The sequence below is a fragment of the Branchiostoma belcheri genome, unplaced genomic scaffold, assembly GCF_001625305.1.
Source record: "Branchiostoma belcheri isolate BF01 breed outbred unplaced genomic scaffold, Haploidv18h27 scaffold35, whole genome shotgun sequence".
NCBI lineage: Eukaryota > Metazoa > Chordata > Leptocardii > Amphioxiformes > Branchiostomatidae > Branchiostoma > Branchiostoma belcheri.
Window position 1 is genome coordinate 1,394,365 of NW_017803965.1, and position 17,489 is coordinate 1,411,853.

At 41.0% G+C, this 17,489-nt stretch overlaps 2 protein-coding genes across 2 annotated transcripts; one reads left to right on the forward strand and one right to left on the reverse strand.

Annotated features, from left to right (window-relative positions):
* Window positions 1-645: 645 nt before the first annotated feature.
* On the forward strand, window positions 646-4,480 carry LOC109475759 (flavin-containing monooxygenase FMO GS-OX5-like). The gene is made up of 4 exons (XM_019776519.1): window positions 646-915; window positions 1,433-1,571; window positions 2,566-2,702; window positions 3,646-4,480. Exons 1-4 carry the CDS (start codon window positions 716-718, stop codon window positions 4,478-4,480), a joined length of 1,311 nt encoding a protein of 436 aa, XP_019632078.1. The 5' UTR covers window positions 646-715.
* A 658-nt stretch (window positions 4,481-5,138) lies between these two features.
* LOC109475770 (sodium-dependent phosphate transporter 2-like) lies at window positions 5,139-17,148 on the reverse strand. The gene is made up of 10 exons (XM_019776529.1): window positions 17,067-17,148; window positions 12,383-12,779; window positions 11,859-11,999; window positions 11,434-11,519; window positions 10,987-11,083; window positions 10,029-10,148; window positions 8,680-9,211; window positions 7,910-8,095; window positions 7,405-7,489; window positions 5,139-6,110 (listed from the first exon to the last, which is right to left on the reverse strand). Exons 2-10 carry the CDS (start codon window positions 12,663-12,665, stop codon window positions 5,958-5,960), a joined length of 1,683 nt encoding a protein of 560 aa, XP_019632088.1. The 5' UTR covers window positions 12,666-12,779; window positions 17,067-17,148; the 3' UTR covers window positions 5,139-5,957.
* Window positions 17,149-17,489: the final 341 nt, after the last annotated feature.

Consider the following 17,489-nt stretch of genomic DNA (forward strand, 5'->3'; position numbering starts at 1 on the left):
CTTGTCAAATTGTACGGAAGACGAAAAGCACTTAGTAGACACGTTTTTTTTTTTAATTACCTGTTAGGGCTTATTGTGACATAATGCTGAGGTCACATTTCCAAACCCGGGCCCGACCGGGCTGTTTGTATAAACGAAAAATCAACAATACTTATCACGAATATATATAAATAGTATTCATGATCATCTTCTTAAAGATTTTTGTGTTTTGTTATCTTTTATATCGTCCTTTTCTTTCGCGAAAGCTGCCCGGCCGGGCCCCGGTTTGGAAATGTGACCTCAGCATAAGCAACTTTGACTTTGCAGTTAGTTGCTTGCAGTTAGTTGTTTAGTCCATGGTGGTTGATGTTGGCTTCTGGTTGATTGCCAACAAAACAATGGCGGGCAGTGCTCGTTGCTAAGGCGGTCGGTAATATAATAGTTGTTGTTTTTATTTTATTCCAACAATTAAGACGTGTTGACGGCACACTCAAGTTTTTATCACCTTTTTTTATGACGCCACCAAGACAGAGGACACCACGATACTCATTTGCACCTGAGTGAAGTGATTACAATTCGTGTTAAGTGCCCTTTCTAATTGCTTCTGTAATCAAAGATCATGCGATATATAAATAGATAGAGAGATAAGCCACTGAATAAAGAGATTCTTGGGCGGTGGCATGGGAGGGTTCGAACTCAGGACCTCTTGGTTCCGAGACGAGCAGTCTACCGATAGATGATGCTCCGTGTGGCGGTGATCGGTGCTGGTCCGGCCGGCCTGTGTGCGGCGCGTCATCTGTCGGCTGAGCCCGATCGCTACCTGCCGACCGTTTACGAGCAGACAGCGGCGGTGGGCGGGGCCTGGGTCTACCGGGACCGGGTCGGGACGGACGACAACGGGCTACCTGTACAGTCCACCATATACAAGAACCTAAGGTATAACAACAACCTGTTTACATCTTTTACATTTTTGTACCTAACGTTACTTAGTGACCTATAGCTGTTTCTGACTCCTCTTCCAAATATAATATGTAATATATAATACATATGATAGAAATATTTATTATCATCTAGTCGTAAATGTATATATAATATACAAAAACCTAAGGTATAACAACAACTTGCTTACATCTATTGTTGTAGCTAATGTTAGTGACTTATAGCTATTTCTGAGTCCTCTTCCAAATATAATATGTAATATATAACACATATAATATAATATAAATATGTATCATAATCTAGTCGTAAATGTACATATAATATACAAAAATCTAAGGTATAACAACAAACTGGTCACATGTATTTGTTGTAGCTACTTAGTGACTTATAGTTTTACCTATAGTTTCTAAGTCCTCTTCTCAATACTGTAGCATTTTATCTTATGCCCACCATTCAAATCGTTAAAACCGTTATAATGGGTACATAATATGTGTTTTGTTTTCCTCTAATATAGGACGAATGTTCCCAAGGAGGCGATGTTCTTCCCAGACTTTCCTCACGACAGCAGTATACAGTCTTACCTCCATCACAGTGAGGTGCTGCAGTATCTAGAGAACTATGCAGAACACTTTGGACTTCACAAGTATATTCAGGTACCTATATTTGCATATTTAGGTACGCATACTGGTCATTTGCCTATTCAGGTACGTATACTAGTCATTTGCATATTCAGGTATGCATACTGGTCATTTGCATATTTAGGTACGCATACTGGTCATTTGCCTATTCAAGTACGCATACTGGTCATTTGCATATTTAGGTACGCATACTTGTCATTTGCCTATTCAAGTACGAATACTGGTCATTTGCATATTTAGGTACGCATACTTGTCATTTGCATATTCAGGTACACAGACTTGCCATTTGCTACCTGGATTGAATTTGACATATGATAGAAAGATGAGAAGAGATTTGAGATGCGGGGGGAAGCATTTGTTTGTTATTTGTTTGTTTGTTTGCTAACCATCTAGGATAAACGTGTCTTTTTTTAATATTCTGTTTTGCCATGAATTAATGATTGAGTGAGTGAGTGAGTGAGTGAGTGAGTGAGTGAGTGAGTGAGTGAGTGAGTGAGTGAGTGAGTGAGTGAGTGAGCGAGTGAGGACGAGAAGAAGAAACATGAGTATATAAAAAAATAGAAAATAACATATTTCATCAATACTTATGGAGCGAAATAGAAAAGAGATTTTGTTTTGCTTTGTTTGTTTATCAACCCCCTGTTCCCCAGTTCTAAAACAAGAAAAAAATCTCATCCATGCCTTTGGAGCGAAATATAAAAAGAGATTTGTTTTGCTTGTTTCTCAATTCAACTCATTCAACGTAGCTTTTCAAATTTCCTGTTCCCCAGTTCTAACACAATATAAAAACATTTCATCCATACCTATGGAACGAAATATAAAAAGAGATTTGTTTTGCTTGTTTCTCAATTCAACTCATTCAACGTAGCTTTTCAAATTTCCTGTTCCCCAGTTCTAAGACAATATAAAAACATTTCATCCATACCTATGGAACGAAATATAAATAGAGATTTGTTTCGCTTGTTTCTCAACTCATTCAACGTAGCTTTTCCAACCTTCTATTCCCCAGTTCCTAACCAGGGTTAACGTAGTGAAACCTGTCCACGTTCACGGCGACGTGAAATGGCAAATCACGACATCCAAAGTCACGGCACCAGACAGAACCAGCATGGAACAGTTTGATGCTGTCATGGTCTGCAATGGCGGGTAAGTTGTCGGGTATTTGCATAAGCAATGAGAACCATTTACAGTCGTCTTTACGACTTCGTTTGGCGAAGGTATGAGATCGTGGAACTCTAGTTTTATTTTTTCATCCTATTTGCTTGTTTATTTTCTTTTTTCTTTTTTTTTTGTTACACACTCATAATTTGTTACACAGTCATAATTACCCTAAGGCCACAGCAAGTAATTTTCATGGATGACATCAGCGGGCGCATTGATTTTCGCCCATTAAAAAAAACCTTGTTTTTTCGGCCCGCCTTGTTTTTTTTCCGCCCGCTCGCATTAGATTTGGAGTCTACGGAGGATGTCATCCATAAAATTTACTTGCTGTGGCCTAATGAAAATGGCAGACGGTTATCGAAACGTTGGCTCTTGTTAAACAATTGGTTGTGAATAAAGAATTTGGCATTCAATTACACCAAAAGTTCAAGAAAGTTCATCCGTGTTGGTACGCTCGTAGTAATCAAAGTAAAACATTGAACTTTATTTCGACACAAAGATTATACAGATCGAATTCGGTCACGTGCCTGTAACCTTAACTCTCGCGAGATTACGTTTTGAAGTGATTGGTTATTAATTATCCTGATGAAGGCGACAGTGGTCGTTGAAAATTTGATCTCTGTGTAATCTTTGTGTTGGAATAAAGTCCAATGTTTACTACAACAAACTTTGGTTTCCTCTCTCCAGGGGTGCCAGAGTACGCAGTGCAATTTTACGGAATACAGTGCAATCGTATTAGTAAATAAATTGCATTGTATACGAGTAAAACTGTACTGTATACTAATACGATTGTACTGTATTTCGTAAAATTGCACTGTATACTAGTAAAATTGCACTGTATTCCGTAAAATTCCACTGTATTCCGTAAAAAGTCCACTATATTCCGTAAAATTTCACTGTATACTCTGGAATCCCTGTTCTTATGCAGGCCTTTTATCACCCCGTACACTCCGTTTATCCCCGGTGCCAGCCAGTTCCAGGGCCGGACCCTGCACAGTCACCACTACCGGGTCCCTGAACCATTCCGGGGGAGAAACGTCGTCATCGCCGGCGGTCTCTCCTCTGGTATCGACCTAAGCGTGGACATCTCCGAGGTGGCAAAACATCTCGTACTCAGTCATTCCAACCCACCCGCCATGCACATACACAACCTTCCACCTAACGTAACTCAAGCGTCTAGAATAGAGAGTATCAAAGGTCCAAACATTGTCAGATTTCGGGACGGGCAAGAGTTCTGGGCAGACGATGTCGTGTTCTGTACAGGTTCTCGTCCAAGTTTTCCCTTCTTGACTCCTGAATGCGGCATAACAATCCACCAGGGCAGAGTTTCCCCGCTGTACAAGCATGTTATCAACACCACCCACCCTACTATGTCATTTGGGGGGCTCACAAATCACTCCATATCATTCGCTTTATTTCAACTCCAAATCAAGCTTGCTTTAGGGACCTTAGATGGTAGCATCAGCCTTCCCTCTAAGACAGAAATGGATGAAGAAGTTGACCGAGACTTTGCAAGCCGTCTAGAGGCAGGGCTAGCGCCGCATCAAGCCCATGAGATATTCCCTCTGTATACTTCATATATCACAGAGCTAGCCGCCCTAACCGGGCAGCCTGATCCTCAGGACCAGACTTCTATGAGTGCAGACTCGTTCATGCGTATGTTTGCCGATCCTGTGGGCTACAGAAACGCAGAATATAAAGTAACAGTGCCAGGGACTTGGGAGAGGGTTCCTTACTTAGATGAGAACCAAGCTGCTAAGTAAAGTGCAGTTCTGCCTTTTTGTTAGATGTTTCGGTTTTAGAAGCTTCAGAACTAAAAGACTGAGATCCTTTCTCTACCATACAATTTACCTTTGCACCATGGACTTGAAATCGTCCTGACTTGGACATATTCTGTAGCCTGGGTTATAACCGGATTTTCGAATGTGATTTTTTCGAGCGTTGCGGAGCGAAAATCCGGATGGTACCCAGGCTACACATTCTGTACCTCGGCATTGTATCTACTAGGGTACTTGTAATTGTGTTTATTGATCTAAATGGAATATGTTATGCTATACCTTTTTTTTAATTCAGTGTTAAGGTGTAAATGAACTTTTTAAAACTACATTACATATTGTATATTTAAGAACAAGTTGTAAGAAAGACTTAAAATTCAGCATGTACCGTGATACCTTTCGTTGATAAACCATCATCATATATGTAAATTTATTGTTTATTTATTTTGTGCAAGAAAGTCAAATCATATTGTTGTAAATGGTAACGAGTATATTTGAATGTGTTCTTCAGTTCTACATAATGGAATAAACAAAGGCTTAAACAAACCAATATGATATATCATCATCAGTTGATATATGTAATAAAACAATATGATATATCATCATCAGTTAATATATGTAATAAAACATGTATTAGCAATGCATGTCCATTCATTGAATCATGATACAATCATTTTCGCAAATATGCTTTGGTGAAAAAACAGTAACAAAGGTGGTATTAACAAAAGTTTTACATTGTATCTCTTTTTTTTCTGACATTGGCAAGTTCAGTACATATATACAAGGTTACGTATGTATGTGCACATGGTCCAAAAAAATCTCAACCCATTGATCTATTGATGATAAGGTGTATTTCGGTGCACAGTGAGCTCATAATATCTAGCACATATTTAGATGATATGAAAACAAGAAGTACAAAAAAATTGTAACAATGAAACGTCGAAAAAAATCGATTAAAACTGCCGCGATACAAGCCGCGAATGTTTAAAAATGTTTACAACATTCTGGTGTGGACAGGAGGTTGTGCCATGGTTGGCTGGTGGTCGGGAGTAGGTCGGGTGTGGTTGGCAGTCAAATCTGACTCAAATTTAACTCAAATTCGATCCGTATAGAAATGAATCCGTATAGAGAATGAACTTTTTGTGTTGTTTTCAATGCAACATGGAACATGTGGTTTGTAACGTTACAGCATCAGTATAGCGTTTCCACTATAACGTTACAAACCACATATTTAAAAAAAAATCATTCTCTATTTGTTTTCAGATTCGACCATAGTAATTTAATTAACGTTGAGCATAACATGCCCCGACACCTCAAAACACACTGGAAAACAAGCTGTTTAACGTCAACAGGATCATTCCGATGCCTTTCTGTCCTTTGCAAATGAGGTTTAGACCCCTGTTTTCGCAATGCATCCTGGGGATGGAAACTCGTGAATAGGCCTATTCGGGGAGGGGGGGAGAGGTCACACCGCGAGGCGCAGTAGAGCCATGACGGCGGCAGAAATGCCCCCCGCCACCGGCAGGGTGACGACCCAGGCGAACACGATGTTGCGGAAGAGTTTCCAGTCCACCGAGGCCCGAGATCTCAGCCACCCGACGAAAACAATTGAACCAACCTGCAAGCATAAAATAAAAACTGTAAATATAACTAGAAATGTAACATTTGCGAAGCAAATGCATAATGTTTACCTTCGGATATAGTCTGCTCTGTTAATTCTTCCTCATTCACATATATGTGCGTGTACATGGTGACATGAGTCTAAATGCCTTCTATGAAATCGCAACATTATGTAACCCAACACCAGTTTCTATGGTGACAGACGTTAACAAAAGAGGCCATTGGCCAGGTCAGAGATTAGTGTTTGGAACAGAAGAAGAAGAAGAGGAAGAAGAAATGGAGCAAAAACAATATGTTTTCCTTCGGTAAACATAATAATATAAAGAACACCATCGAGCAATTTTGGCCTTACACGCCAAGGCATACTGGCCAGGGGGAACACTTGATGGACCCATCAATGATTCAGAGATTCAGTGGACGGACCACGATTCCTTTCAGACATGCTATTCCGCTTAATGTCACTAGATGTCACTGTTGATTGCATCCAGAAGCAACCGGATATGATTTTGGTAACGGTCAGACGTTTCAAAAAGACCCACTACCTTTCGTGAAGGGCACTGGACAGTTGTCTTAATCTACAAGGTGTTGTGTTTATGGTAGAGATTGTCCGTTTGTATGTATGTATGTATGTATGTATGTAACGTTATGCTTTATTTGGTTTAGCATGATAACTCAAGAACCTATGGTTGGATTGATATGAAATTTAGTAGGTGGCTAATAATTGAGCTATCAAAGAAATTATGATAAATTTTGGAACCCCTGGCAGCTTTCCTTGATACTGCAACAGTACTTCTACTTCGATATCAGGTGCCTTGGATATGCTGGGGGCATTATTTTTGGGTGGCAGATATCATTTGGGCCATGTGAAGAATTGGTGTAGGTTTAGACCCCCTAGCAGCTTTTTTGGAACTGCAGGGGCCATTTTTGTTGGCAAGTTTGGGGACCACAACTCAATATAGGCTTGACAGATTGTCTTGAATTTGGTTATGTAGGTAGCTTAACTGATGATTGACATAGTCAAATACTCATAATGCAAATCAGGAAATAAGTTGCATGATAAATTATCGAAATCATAAGAATTAGCTGCATTCTATAACTTTCAAACACGTGACATATATAATTTGAAAAGAGAAAATAATCAATGGATATCAATTATTAAATTGATCTGCATGATTAATGTGAAAATGATATATACCAATGATTTACATTAATGACAGGATTTCAATATTTGATATGCTGTATATGTTGAATAATGCTATATTGTGCTTAAAACAAAATACAGTAGACTCTACCTTGCAGTGTGTTGTACTTATAGGAATTCCAATGTTGGAAGCAAGAAGTACTGTGGTAGCTGCTCCTATCTCGATGGTGAATCCACTGTGAAGGTAAAGAACAAACCCAATCTAAAGCCAAACAGATATGAACAGACTATAGTGTTTTCTGTGGGTAATAGTATATAGGTAAGGGCAAATGTCATGAAGCATGAACGTCCTTGCATGAAGATACAACTCAAAAGGTTAATTAACTGGAGTTAATTTTACACTGCTATTTTTATGTTTATCGAAGGAAAACATATTGTTTTGCAACGTTTCTTCTTCTTCTTCCGCTCCAAACACTGGCCTCTGACCTGACCAATGAGCTGATTTGTTGACGTCTCTCACCATGGTAACTGGTGTTGGGTTACATTATGTTGCAATTTTATAGTAGGAGGGATTTATACTCCTGTCTGGCCATATATACATACCCAAAACGATCGCATAGCCTTCTGACGAAGGCAACTAGGACGATACCACTCACCTAGAAGGGGTGATGGGGGTGAGGTCCTCCCCGACTGTTTTGATGACCCTGCGGCCCAGTACCCACAGGCCGATGATCATGCCCGCGCCGCCGTAAAACAAGATCCAGATCGGGGTGACGGACTTCTGCGCAACGTTGCCTTCCTGGTAGATCAGCCACAGCGCCACCACGGGGCCGATTGCATTGCTGCAGGTAATCAGAAAAAAACAAATACAAGGTACAATTTATGGCAACGACTATTGAACATAATACAAAATAGAAAGGGGTATATAGGTGATATATAGGTTATATCTGTATCTGTATCGGTATGGCCGGTATAACCGCCCTTCGGCTTAACACGCCAGCTTCACAGGCACGCGGCGCGGCGGCAGCTAGCTATATCACACCGAACGACTTGTTACACTCAATCTTTGCACATTTGATTGCAGGAGTTGTTTAAAGCTTTCTAGTGATGATGCCCCAACTGTGCTTGGTGGCAACGAACTCCAGTCTACGATAGTTCTGGGGAAATACGAGTTTATGAACACCTCAATTCTTGGTTGATATATATAACGGTTATATATAGGTATTATATATATATACATAATAACAAAACAATCTTTTATGTATTAATCTGGTGTAACGCATTACACCACAGCGAAACGCAACGAATGCAGAAATAACTATGCCACCGTAGACCAAAAATAAGTCAGGGGTCTTTGACCTGATTAAGATATCAAATTATTGAAAAAAATATTGTGTAAAAATAATGCCAGAAGTCCCATACATACCTGACATCATTTCCTCCGTGAGCAAAGGCACCAAATCCCGCCGACAACACCTGGAGAAACTGGAACAATTTCCCCACCTCGGGGGTGTCCTTGACTTCCTTGATGTGCACGTGAGTGTTTGCGTCCTCGTGATCTTCCAGCGTTCCCTCAATTCTCGATCCCAGACATCCATTTTGCGTTGTTGTTATATCCTCTTCCTTGGTGGAAGTGTTTACTACAATATCTCCATTGCTGACATGTCCATTTGCCGTAGATTTGTCCTCTATATTAGTGTTATTATCGGTTGGAAGGATTAGACCATTCGGGGAGACAATCATTATCACACCGTTTGAGTTGGGAGTGTCTCTAAGCTTCTCCTCTCTTTCCTGAGAGTCGGTTTCTTCATACGCCATGTTACAGTGGCCCTTGTCATCTTCTGGTTCATACTTGACAGAGTTCGGCAGTTTTGTGTTGGGTAGTTGGGAGAGATGTTCGATGGACTGTCGCCACATGGACTGTGAGGGCACCACGGATAACTTGGCGTCGTGGATTTCTGGACAAAAAAACATATATTACTCAATATTGTTGAACCAGCATGACTTTTAATCTATAACTTATTTTAATGCATTGTCAATGAGCGAATATTCTCTTACTGTCACGACCAATTCTTTGTATATATGACGCTCCTCTTTTATTGATTATTGTACTGTATTTTAATCATGTACTGTATTTTGCTATTGCACTACCTTTTAACCCTATATCGCCAACCATTATATTGTACGTTTATGTAATATTGATCTTGATTCAGTGTACTCCACTGCGACATCAATAAAGCCAATCTGAATCTGAATCTGAATCTATTATAGGTCTCAAAATGAAACTTTTTCAACAGTCAAATATCGTCCGATGAATCTTGGTAAGGCCGCAATGACTTGATCTATGGATGACATCCGCGTGCGCATTGATTTTCACCTGTTCTAAAAAAATCACCCTCTCTTAGCTCTGGCCTGGGTGTCATCCTCTGTAGTCCATGGTAGCTAGCTAGCGACAATAGGCAGCCGGTGGTAACTACAGAGGATGGCACCCAGGCTGCCCATGGAACTCAAGAACTCAGTACTGTACCGACTCATAAATGCTGAAAAGGGCCAGCATGTGCCGGCTTGTCGTAAAAGTCGCTATGTAAAACCGCAAATTCACAATACTGTCACGAGTGCTATTTACATACATTTTTTACATGTATGAATTGTTCGTTTTTTGTTCTCGCAAACTGCCCGACCGGGCCCCGGTTTGGAAATGTGCTCTTAGCATAAACAGGGCTTATGGAATCATGATTACTAAAGATTGATGTGAAAAAGAAGAATTTTGATTACCTTGGATTTTTCTTCTCATCCACGGCACAAAGAACAGCCATACCAGCAGGCCGATCAGCATCCCTCCCCCAAAACTCAGGATAAACACACCGTACAGGGGGATCTTATCAAACCCCAGCACTGCATGATAGAAAAAACATATTTTTATTTTATTCCCATGGATTTATGAGCAACGGATAGCAAGCACGTAGTGTGCTTATAAGATCCTTTGCTTAAGAACATATAAACAGATCGAAATACAGGTTGAAGTAACAAATACAAAATGTATAGCGGATATGAAATGAAAATGGCTGGCCCACCAATAGACATAAAATGAATAGCGTTGTTAATGTCATAGATTAAATCTCCCAGAAAGTGAAATGAAATTGAACACAGTATCGAAAATTCGGCAATTAATAGAGTATAGGGGGGAGGGGCTACTGGTAAGGAGTAAAGTGCATAATGTGGTATCATTTGAGTATATTTTTCCAATGTAAGCAGGATATGGACAACATTTTATCAAGGAAACGTGGAATATCACAGGCAGTGCTCTAGCCAGCGTCCGTCTTTCTGTCTATTTGACACAATTTACTGCTCAGGACAGACAAACAATTTGCCCAGTCTGTCATTTGACGAGAAAATATTCAACACGTAAAGATATGGAAAGAAACGTCTAAACTAAGGTAACATTTGCAAAGCAAATGCATAATGTTTACCTTCTGTCAATTCTTACTCAAACACATTCATATATATACAGGAGTCTAAATCCCTCTTGCTATGAAATTGCAACATGATGTAACCCGACACTAGTTACCATGGTGACAGACGCCTGGTTCAGGTCATTGACCATGTTTGTTTGGAGAAGAAGAAAAAAAAAGAAACAAAAGCTAAAACATGTTTTCCTTCTGCGAAGGTAAACATAATACTCAGTAAGATGACGTCGACGTCACATTTTGGAAATATGAATATTCATACTTACGCGGGGCCCCAGTGTAGAATATTGAGAACAGGTTGATGATTAAGGTGAATGCGTAGAATCCTGGAAGCAACTTCAAGCCAGTTTGGGCTGCGTTGTCCTACATGTAACATAACAACGATGTTAAAGGGATTCAAATATTGTTTGTGTTGTGTGTCTATCAATCTGTGTGTGTGTGTGTGCGTGTGTGTGTGTGTGTGTGTGTGTGTGTGTGTGCGTGTGTGTGTGTACACATGTATGTATTTCTGTCATTGTGTGTGTGTGTGTGCGTGTGTTTGTTTGTGTGTGTGTGTGTGTGTGTGTGTGTGTGTGCACATGTATGCATGTCTGTAATTGTGTGGGGGGTGTAATTGGGCGTGTGTGTAACAAAATTATCAGATTTTGCAATATTGCAGAACACTGAAAACAAGTATTATATCTGTACAGATAGTGACCAAGTACTGTCCTGACCTTTCTCAAGATGAAGAACTCCACAAACTTGAAGAATGCTGACGTGATGAGTCCAGACAACAGGGGAGAGACCACCCAGGAACCAACTGGATATAAAAAACAAAGATAATTCACCTCAGAACTACACATTTATCAAGGTGCAAACAGTGTCACAACGCCACCATGCGAAAAGGAGTTGCACAGCCTATTCGGTCCCTGATGAAAGTAGCTGAGGAGTTAACGGACATGTCGGTCAGGTAAATACTGTATGGGTGGTGCATTAATACCCTTATGTATATGTAACTTACCAATTTAATTTACCTAACCAACCAGAACAAAGAAAAATAGAGCGAGCACATCTAACTGTCGTCAAATACAAGTATCTTCTAGCCATATCGGCAAAACATATTATAACATTTCATGGACATTTCCGACTGAAGCCTTACCAATAAGTCCGATCTGGGGCCAGTTCACGCCTTTAGCCCCGGCTGCTACGAGAGTGAACCCGACGGTGGCTCCGACAATACTGTGGGTCGTCGACACCGGTAGTCGGGCAAACGTCGCCACCAGAAGCCAGACACCACTACCTGAACATCATTACATGTTTTTAATCATTATTATTCCAACAAGTTATCACAAGACATGGTGACGGCACACTCAAGTATTTTTAAAATTATTGTGAATGTAAGTTCTGGGCAGGACCAGTGTGAAGTCACTAGGAGGATAGTCAGTGTGAATGTAAGTTCAGCACCAGGGACTGGACCAGTGTGAAGTCACTAGGAGGATAGTCAGTGTGAATGTAAGTTCAGCACCAGGGACAGGACCAGTGTGAAGTCAGTAGGAGAATAGTCAGTGGAATGTAAGTTCTGGGCAGGACCAGTGTATATGTGTTAAAAGCTTAAAAGTTGAGACTGAAATATTGAATTTCATGTAGTAAGAATTACAGTTTGTAGATAGGTTCTGACCTTACCTGACAATGCCGCCAGGTTTCCGAACATCAGTAGCTCCTCTGTACCGTTGAATACGTTCACATCCACGATCCCCTTCCGTATCGTGTCCGATACTTTGGCGCCGACTAGAATGGCTCCAAGCAGCTCGAAAACGCTGGCGAGGACGCAGGCTTGACGTAGGGTCAGGACTTTGGCGCCGACGGACGTGCCGATGGAATTGGCGACGTCGTTCGCTCCCACGGCGAAGGCGAGAATAAAGGCGATTATAAAACCGACAACAACCGGCCACACTGCCCCAATCATTATTAAGCTCTACAAAAAATCTTCAAAGTCTAGAAAGGCGATTTAGCTCCTTTTCCTGAACAATTTTGTGTTGGGTTGGGTAGGTGTTTTCTACGTAGCGGTTTTGGCACCTTTCTGTAAACAAGAAGATAGAGCTTGAGTACGAGACTTGAGTAGAGCTTTTACAAGACATGGTTTTCAAACAGTCATTCTGAATCTACAACGCTGACATGAAGCAAGAACAATTCACTGGGCATTCCATAAGTACCGTGGCCGACAGGTACAATAAGCAACACACATACTTTTTTGGATCAACACACCTATTTTGGGTACATGCATGCCTACTTTGGGTGCACACATGCCTACTTTGGGTGCACACATGCCTACTTTGGGTGCACACATGCCTACTTTGGGTGCACACATGCCTACTTTGGGTGCACACATGCCTACTTTGGGTACCGGGTGCACACATAACTACGTTGGGTGCACACACGCCTACTTTGGGTGACGCGCAGATTGAACTTTAAATTTTCGAATTCATTACAATTGTCCGAACGGACGCGCGCGCACATTGAACGTTTCAAATTCATTCTAGTTAATGGGGTAGGGAATTTTCCCGACCAGCCTCGTAACCCCTGCTTCTCCTATTGGGTCAGTTAGTCCTCACTACTTGTGAGAAATTGGGCTGGTCTCAAACATGATGTTTCTGACTCAGGGAGAAGAGTTGCTGTTACAGTTCTACTCGGTAACCCGTAACCCAGGTGAGTGGTCATACCATTCAGGTGGTAGCACCATTCACCTTGCAGTGGCCTAACGGCCGTGTTACGTACGCGTGGCGACCACTAAGTAAAAAAAAGTTGTCCGAACGGACGCGCACATTGCACTTTTCAAATTAATTGAAGTTCACCGATAGGTCGCATTTAACAACGAAATCCATAGCGTTTTGCGGACTTGCAGATTTGTAATCTAAAAACCAAGGCCAACGATTAGATAACGTGCTCACGTTGTTTGCAATTGTCCTCAGGCGACCAGACGTGTTGATATAAGAGAAGGTCAAACATACGTGACGGCTTGTTTAAAAAGCAAACACTGGCAAAACCGCTGAATTGACAGTCTCAGTAGAAAAGTCGGTCACGTAACAACAAATACGTCAACCTATGTGATATACACAAAGTACATACATGTATACACCAGGTGTGTTACACAGAAGGGTGGTTATACCGACTACACAGTAATAACTCCGTATATATAGCAACCAGCGCAACACCAAATATGGCAGACGTTAGCCCCTGTCACATATGGCCGAACACTACCGAACTCCCCCCAACCATGGTAAGGCCATGTTGATTTGATTATATGGATGACATCCTCTGGAAACCCCAACACTGATGCGAGCGTGCGAATAAAAAAAAAGTTTTGCAAAAAAAAAGTTTCTTTCATCATGACATCTACGTGGTCATGAAGGTTGTACAAAGGACACAGAGTGTGGTATGACGAATAATCTAATCTTCAAATTCATTTCTTCACATTTTCGTCTTTTTCATTTGATTTTGAGAGTCTACGACATTGGTATCGTTTTCAAATATTTTTTTTTGCAACTTACGGTATATATTTGATCATTTTGCAAGTGTTTTGTACGATTTACACTATGGTTGAAAACTTTTTTTTTTGGAAACGGCCGAAAATTCATGCGCGCGAGGATGTCATCCATATAATCAAATCAACATGGCCTAAGGAATAGCTCGGGAGCAAGGTTTGTGACGCATTCACAAATTTGCCCTCCAGAACGGTAGCCGAACGCCCGCCAATCAAGGTTAGGAGTGGGTCGGCTGGCTTTCGGCTGGGTCGGCAATGATTCGACTGCACCAGCCGAATGTTTCAAAACATTTTAAAACATTCGTGAGGCGCTCGGGAGGTTCGATCAATCTTGGCTAGTTTTCGACCGTAAGTCAGCAAAACACCGGCCAACCATCTGTAAGTAAGTCAGCAGTGTTCGGGGAGTGTTCAGGAATCAAATTTGACGCCAATTTAAGTCAAATTCATTTTGAGTGAAATTGAAAAGGTGGCCTTGCCCTAAATCTGGTCAGAGTGCTCCCGAACACCAGCCGACCTGTTCGGGACGTTTGTGGGACGTTCGTGAATGTGTGACAGGGGCTTGACTGCCTTAGCCTCCGGTGCAGGCTCCGGGGCGAGTAGGAATTTTGACACAGCGTTTTGAAGAGTTTTTAACGCGTTATTTTAATTGCCGGCCATCCAACAACACGGAACCTTCTCTCGGCGGCTGATTGTAGGATGGCCGGCGTTCCTACACGCGTTAACAACTCTTTAAAACGCTGTATCAAAATCCCCACCCGCCCCGGAGCCTGCACAGGAGGCTAGACTGGCTGATGTACGGCCATGTCGGCTACTGTTTGGCTGCGCCATCCGTGTAAAACTATGTTTTTAAAAAGGTTGGAAAAATATTCGTGAGGACGGGAGGTTTGACCATATTTGGCTGATGGTTGGCTGGCGGTTGGGAGTAGGTCAGCAGTGTTCGGGGGGGATCGAATTTGACTCAAATTTAACTCAAATTCAATGCGATTCGTATAGCTATAGAAGGTGCGAGTGGCCTAAATCTGGTCAGACTGCTCCCAAAGTTCGATCAGCCGACCTTGTCTCTGAATGTATGACAGAGGCTTAAAGGATATACACAAAGTACATATTTATCAAGCTGGTGTGTTACGCAAAAGGGTGGTTATACCGGCTATAAAATTCAAATACAGATACAGATACTAAGAAACTTGAAAGTGTCTATAGCTAAGGTTGAATAGAATAAAATATATGCACTGAGAAAACCAAACCAAGCACTCGAACAGGGTACAATAAAATGCACCAAGTCAACAAAGAGATATAAAATATCCCTTGATCTAATAAGATCAAGAGATATTTTGAACAAAGAAGTTAGATAAGACCTCCTTGAACTGAGAAACTTGTTTACTTAATGCACATGTTTTATACATTTGCTGTTAACCTACAATGATTTAATGCCCATATCCAACGCCATAACTGACCATAAACTAGTATCATAAGCTCTAAACAATGTGGTCAACAAACAATGCAGACAATACAGAACAAAGCTATAAAGTAATATATCAGAGAAATACTTCAACACAATTGAGAATGCCGAGAAATGAACTACTTTACAGTTTAGAATGTTAAAAAGAAGAGATTGCAGAATAATAATTATTTCAGTATTTCATTCGCGTTATGGTCACGTACAAGCCCTCAACACACCCACCACCAGCGGACCAATCATGGCTCTCCTATAAGAGTCACTGGGAGTCCATGGTCATACCCGGCCTTTGCTGCTGACTTATATTATTTTGCACATATACACATAAAGCAAATTTAAATACATAATGATTTGTGACAACCCCTGCATGCTATACATAAGGATATATATATTAAAGACTGTATAGATATTAGAAACTCCTCCAAAAGGTCATACCTATCCCATACTAGCTAGCCACCCACCTTTGTATTAGATAGGTTAAGCATTATGAAAATGTAGTTAATGTACTTAGTAGATGCGATACTCTGTACCCTGTACAACTATTTTGCAATAAAGTTATCAGTATAATCATAGTTCTGGATATAAAGGGAAATAAAGAAGGCAACACACCGTATTCTAGAGCAGATACGTTGAATTGATATACGTACGTTTTACGTAGGGCATTCCCAATTTTTCGTATTTTCCTGCTCCGATATTTTGTAAATAACTATATACATGCTGCTTATGGACACAATAATATCTACCATCTACCAGGATACCGGTGAAATATTAAAGATATTCCTGTACATCGGCTTTAGGGGTCTATGTACTGAAATACGAAGTCTATCAATGCTGCCATATTCAACACATTGATATATATAGTATTGATACATATTGATACATAGTAGTAGCAAGGAGTTAACCTTGTTTGTAGTTATATATGAGTCATATGTAGTACTAACAAGGACTTGAAACGTGGGTACGGAATGTAGTCAACAATAATCTCCAAGCATATCCTAGGGTGGCCAAAAGACAGTATCAAATTGGCCAGGCAGTATCCATTGGCCACAGAGGGTCCAATTCACCACCCAAGGTGGTAGGGGTAGCGACAAAAAAGGGCTATATATAAAAAGGTAACGATCTTCCCCCATCAACCTCTGCTTGGAGAACAGTTAACAAGCCAACATGAGTCAACGACGTTTTAAAGAGGAAGGCATTATAAGAGGAACATTTTTGTGTAAACCTGGAAGCTCTATGAAAGAACCTTTCACCCCACAGCTTAACATTGATTACGGGTATTAAACGATCACGTTATATGTCACTGCCGGCGTCGTTATAACTTTACCGGCAAAAAATTGTAAAAAGATCTCAGTAAAAGAGTTAACTCTTACCTTGTGGCTTGGAGGTGGTAAAATAAACGTGTGAGCGTAGTGGGGGATGCGACTATATTGTATATGAAGTGCTGCTACGTGAGCCAGATACGCAGCAACGCAGGTGCGCGTGTTTGGTTGATTTAGGGTGTGCACGTGGACGAGTCGTGGTCGGGTCATGGCGCTCTTGCGCCCGAGAGGGGCGTGCAGAGTTTACGCTACGGTCAATGCCAGCTCGAAGGCGATTTTCAAACGCATTTGAACATACACAGTATTGAATACGGACTCTTCAGCATTTTGTTTGTCTTTGGAGATAGGTATTTGTTCGTTATTTTGACGTGTTATGGCCCCGTATTAGTTTCTTGTACCCCGAAAGTATTAATCTTAGCAGTGCATGCAGTTTTGTTTGTGGAAGAGCTTACTTTGCGTTTCATAGGGGTAACC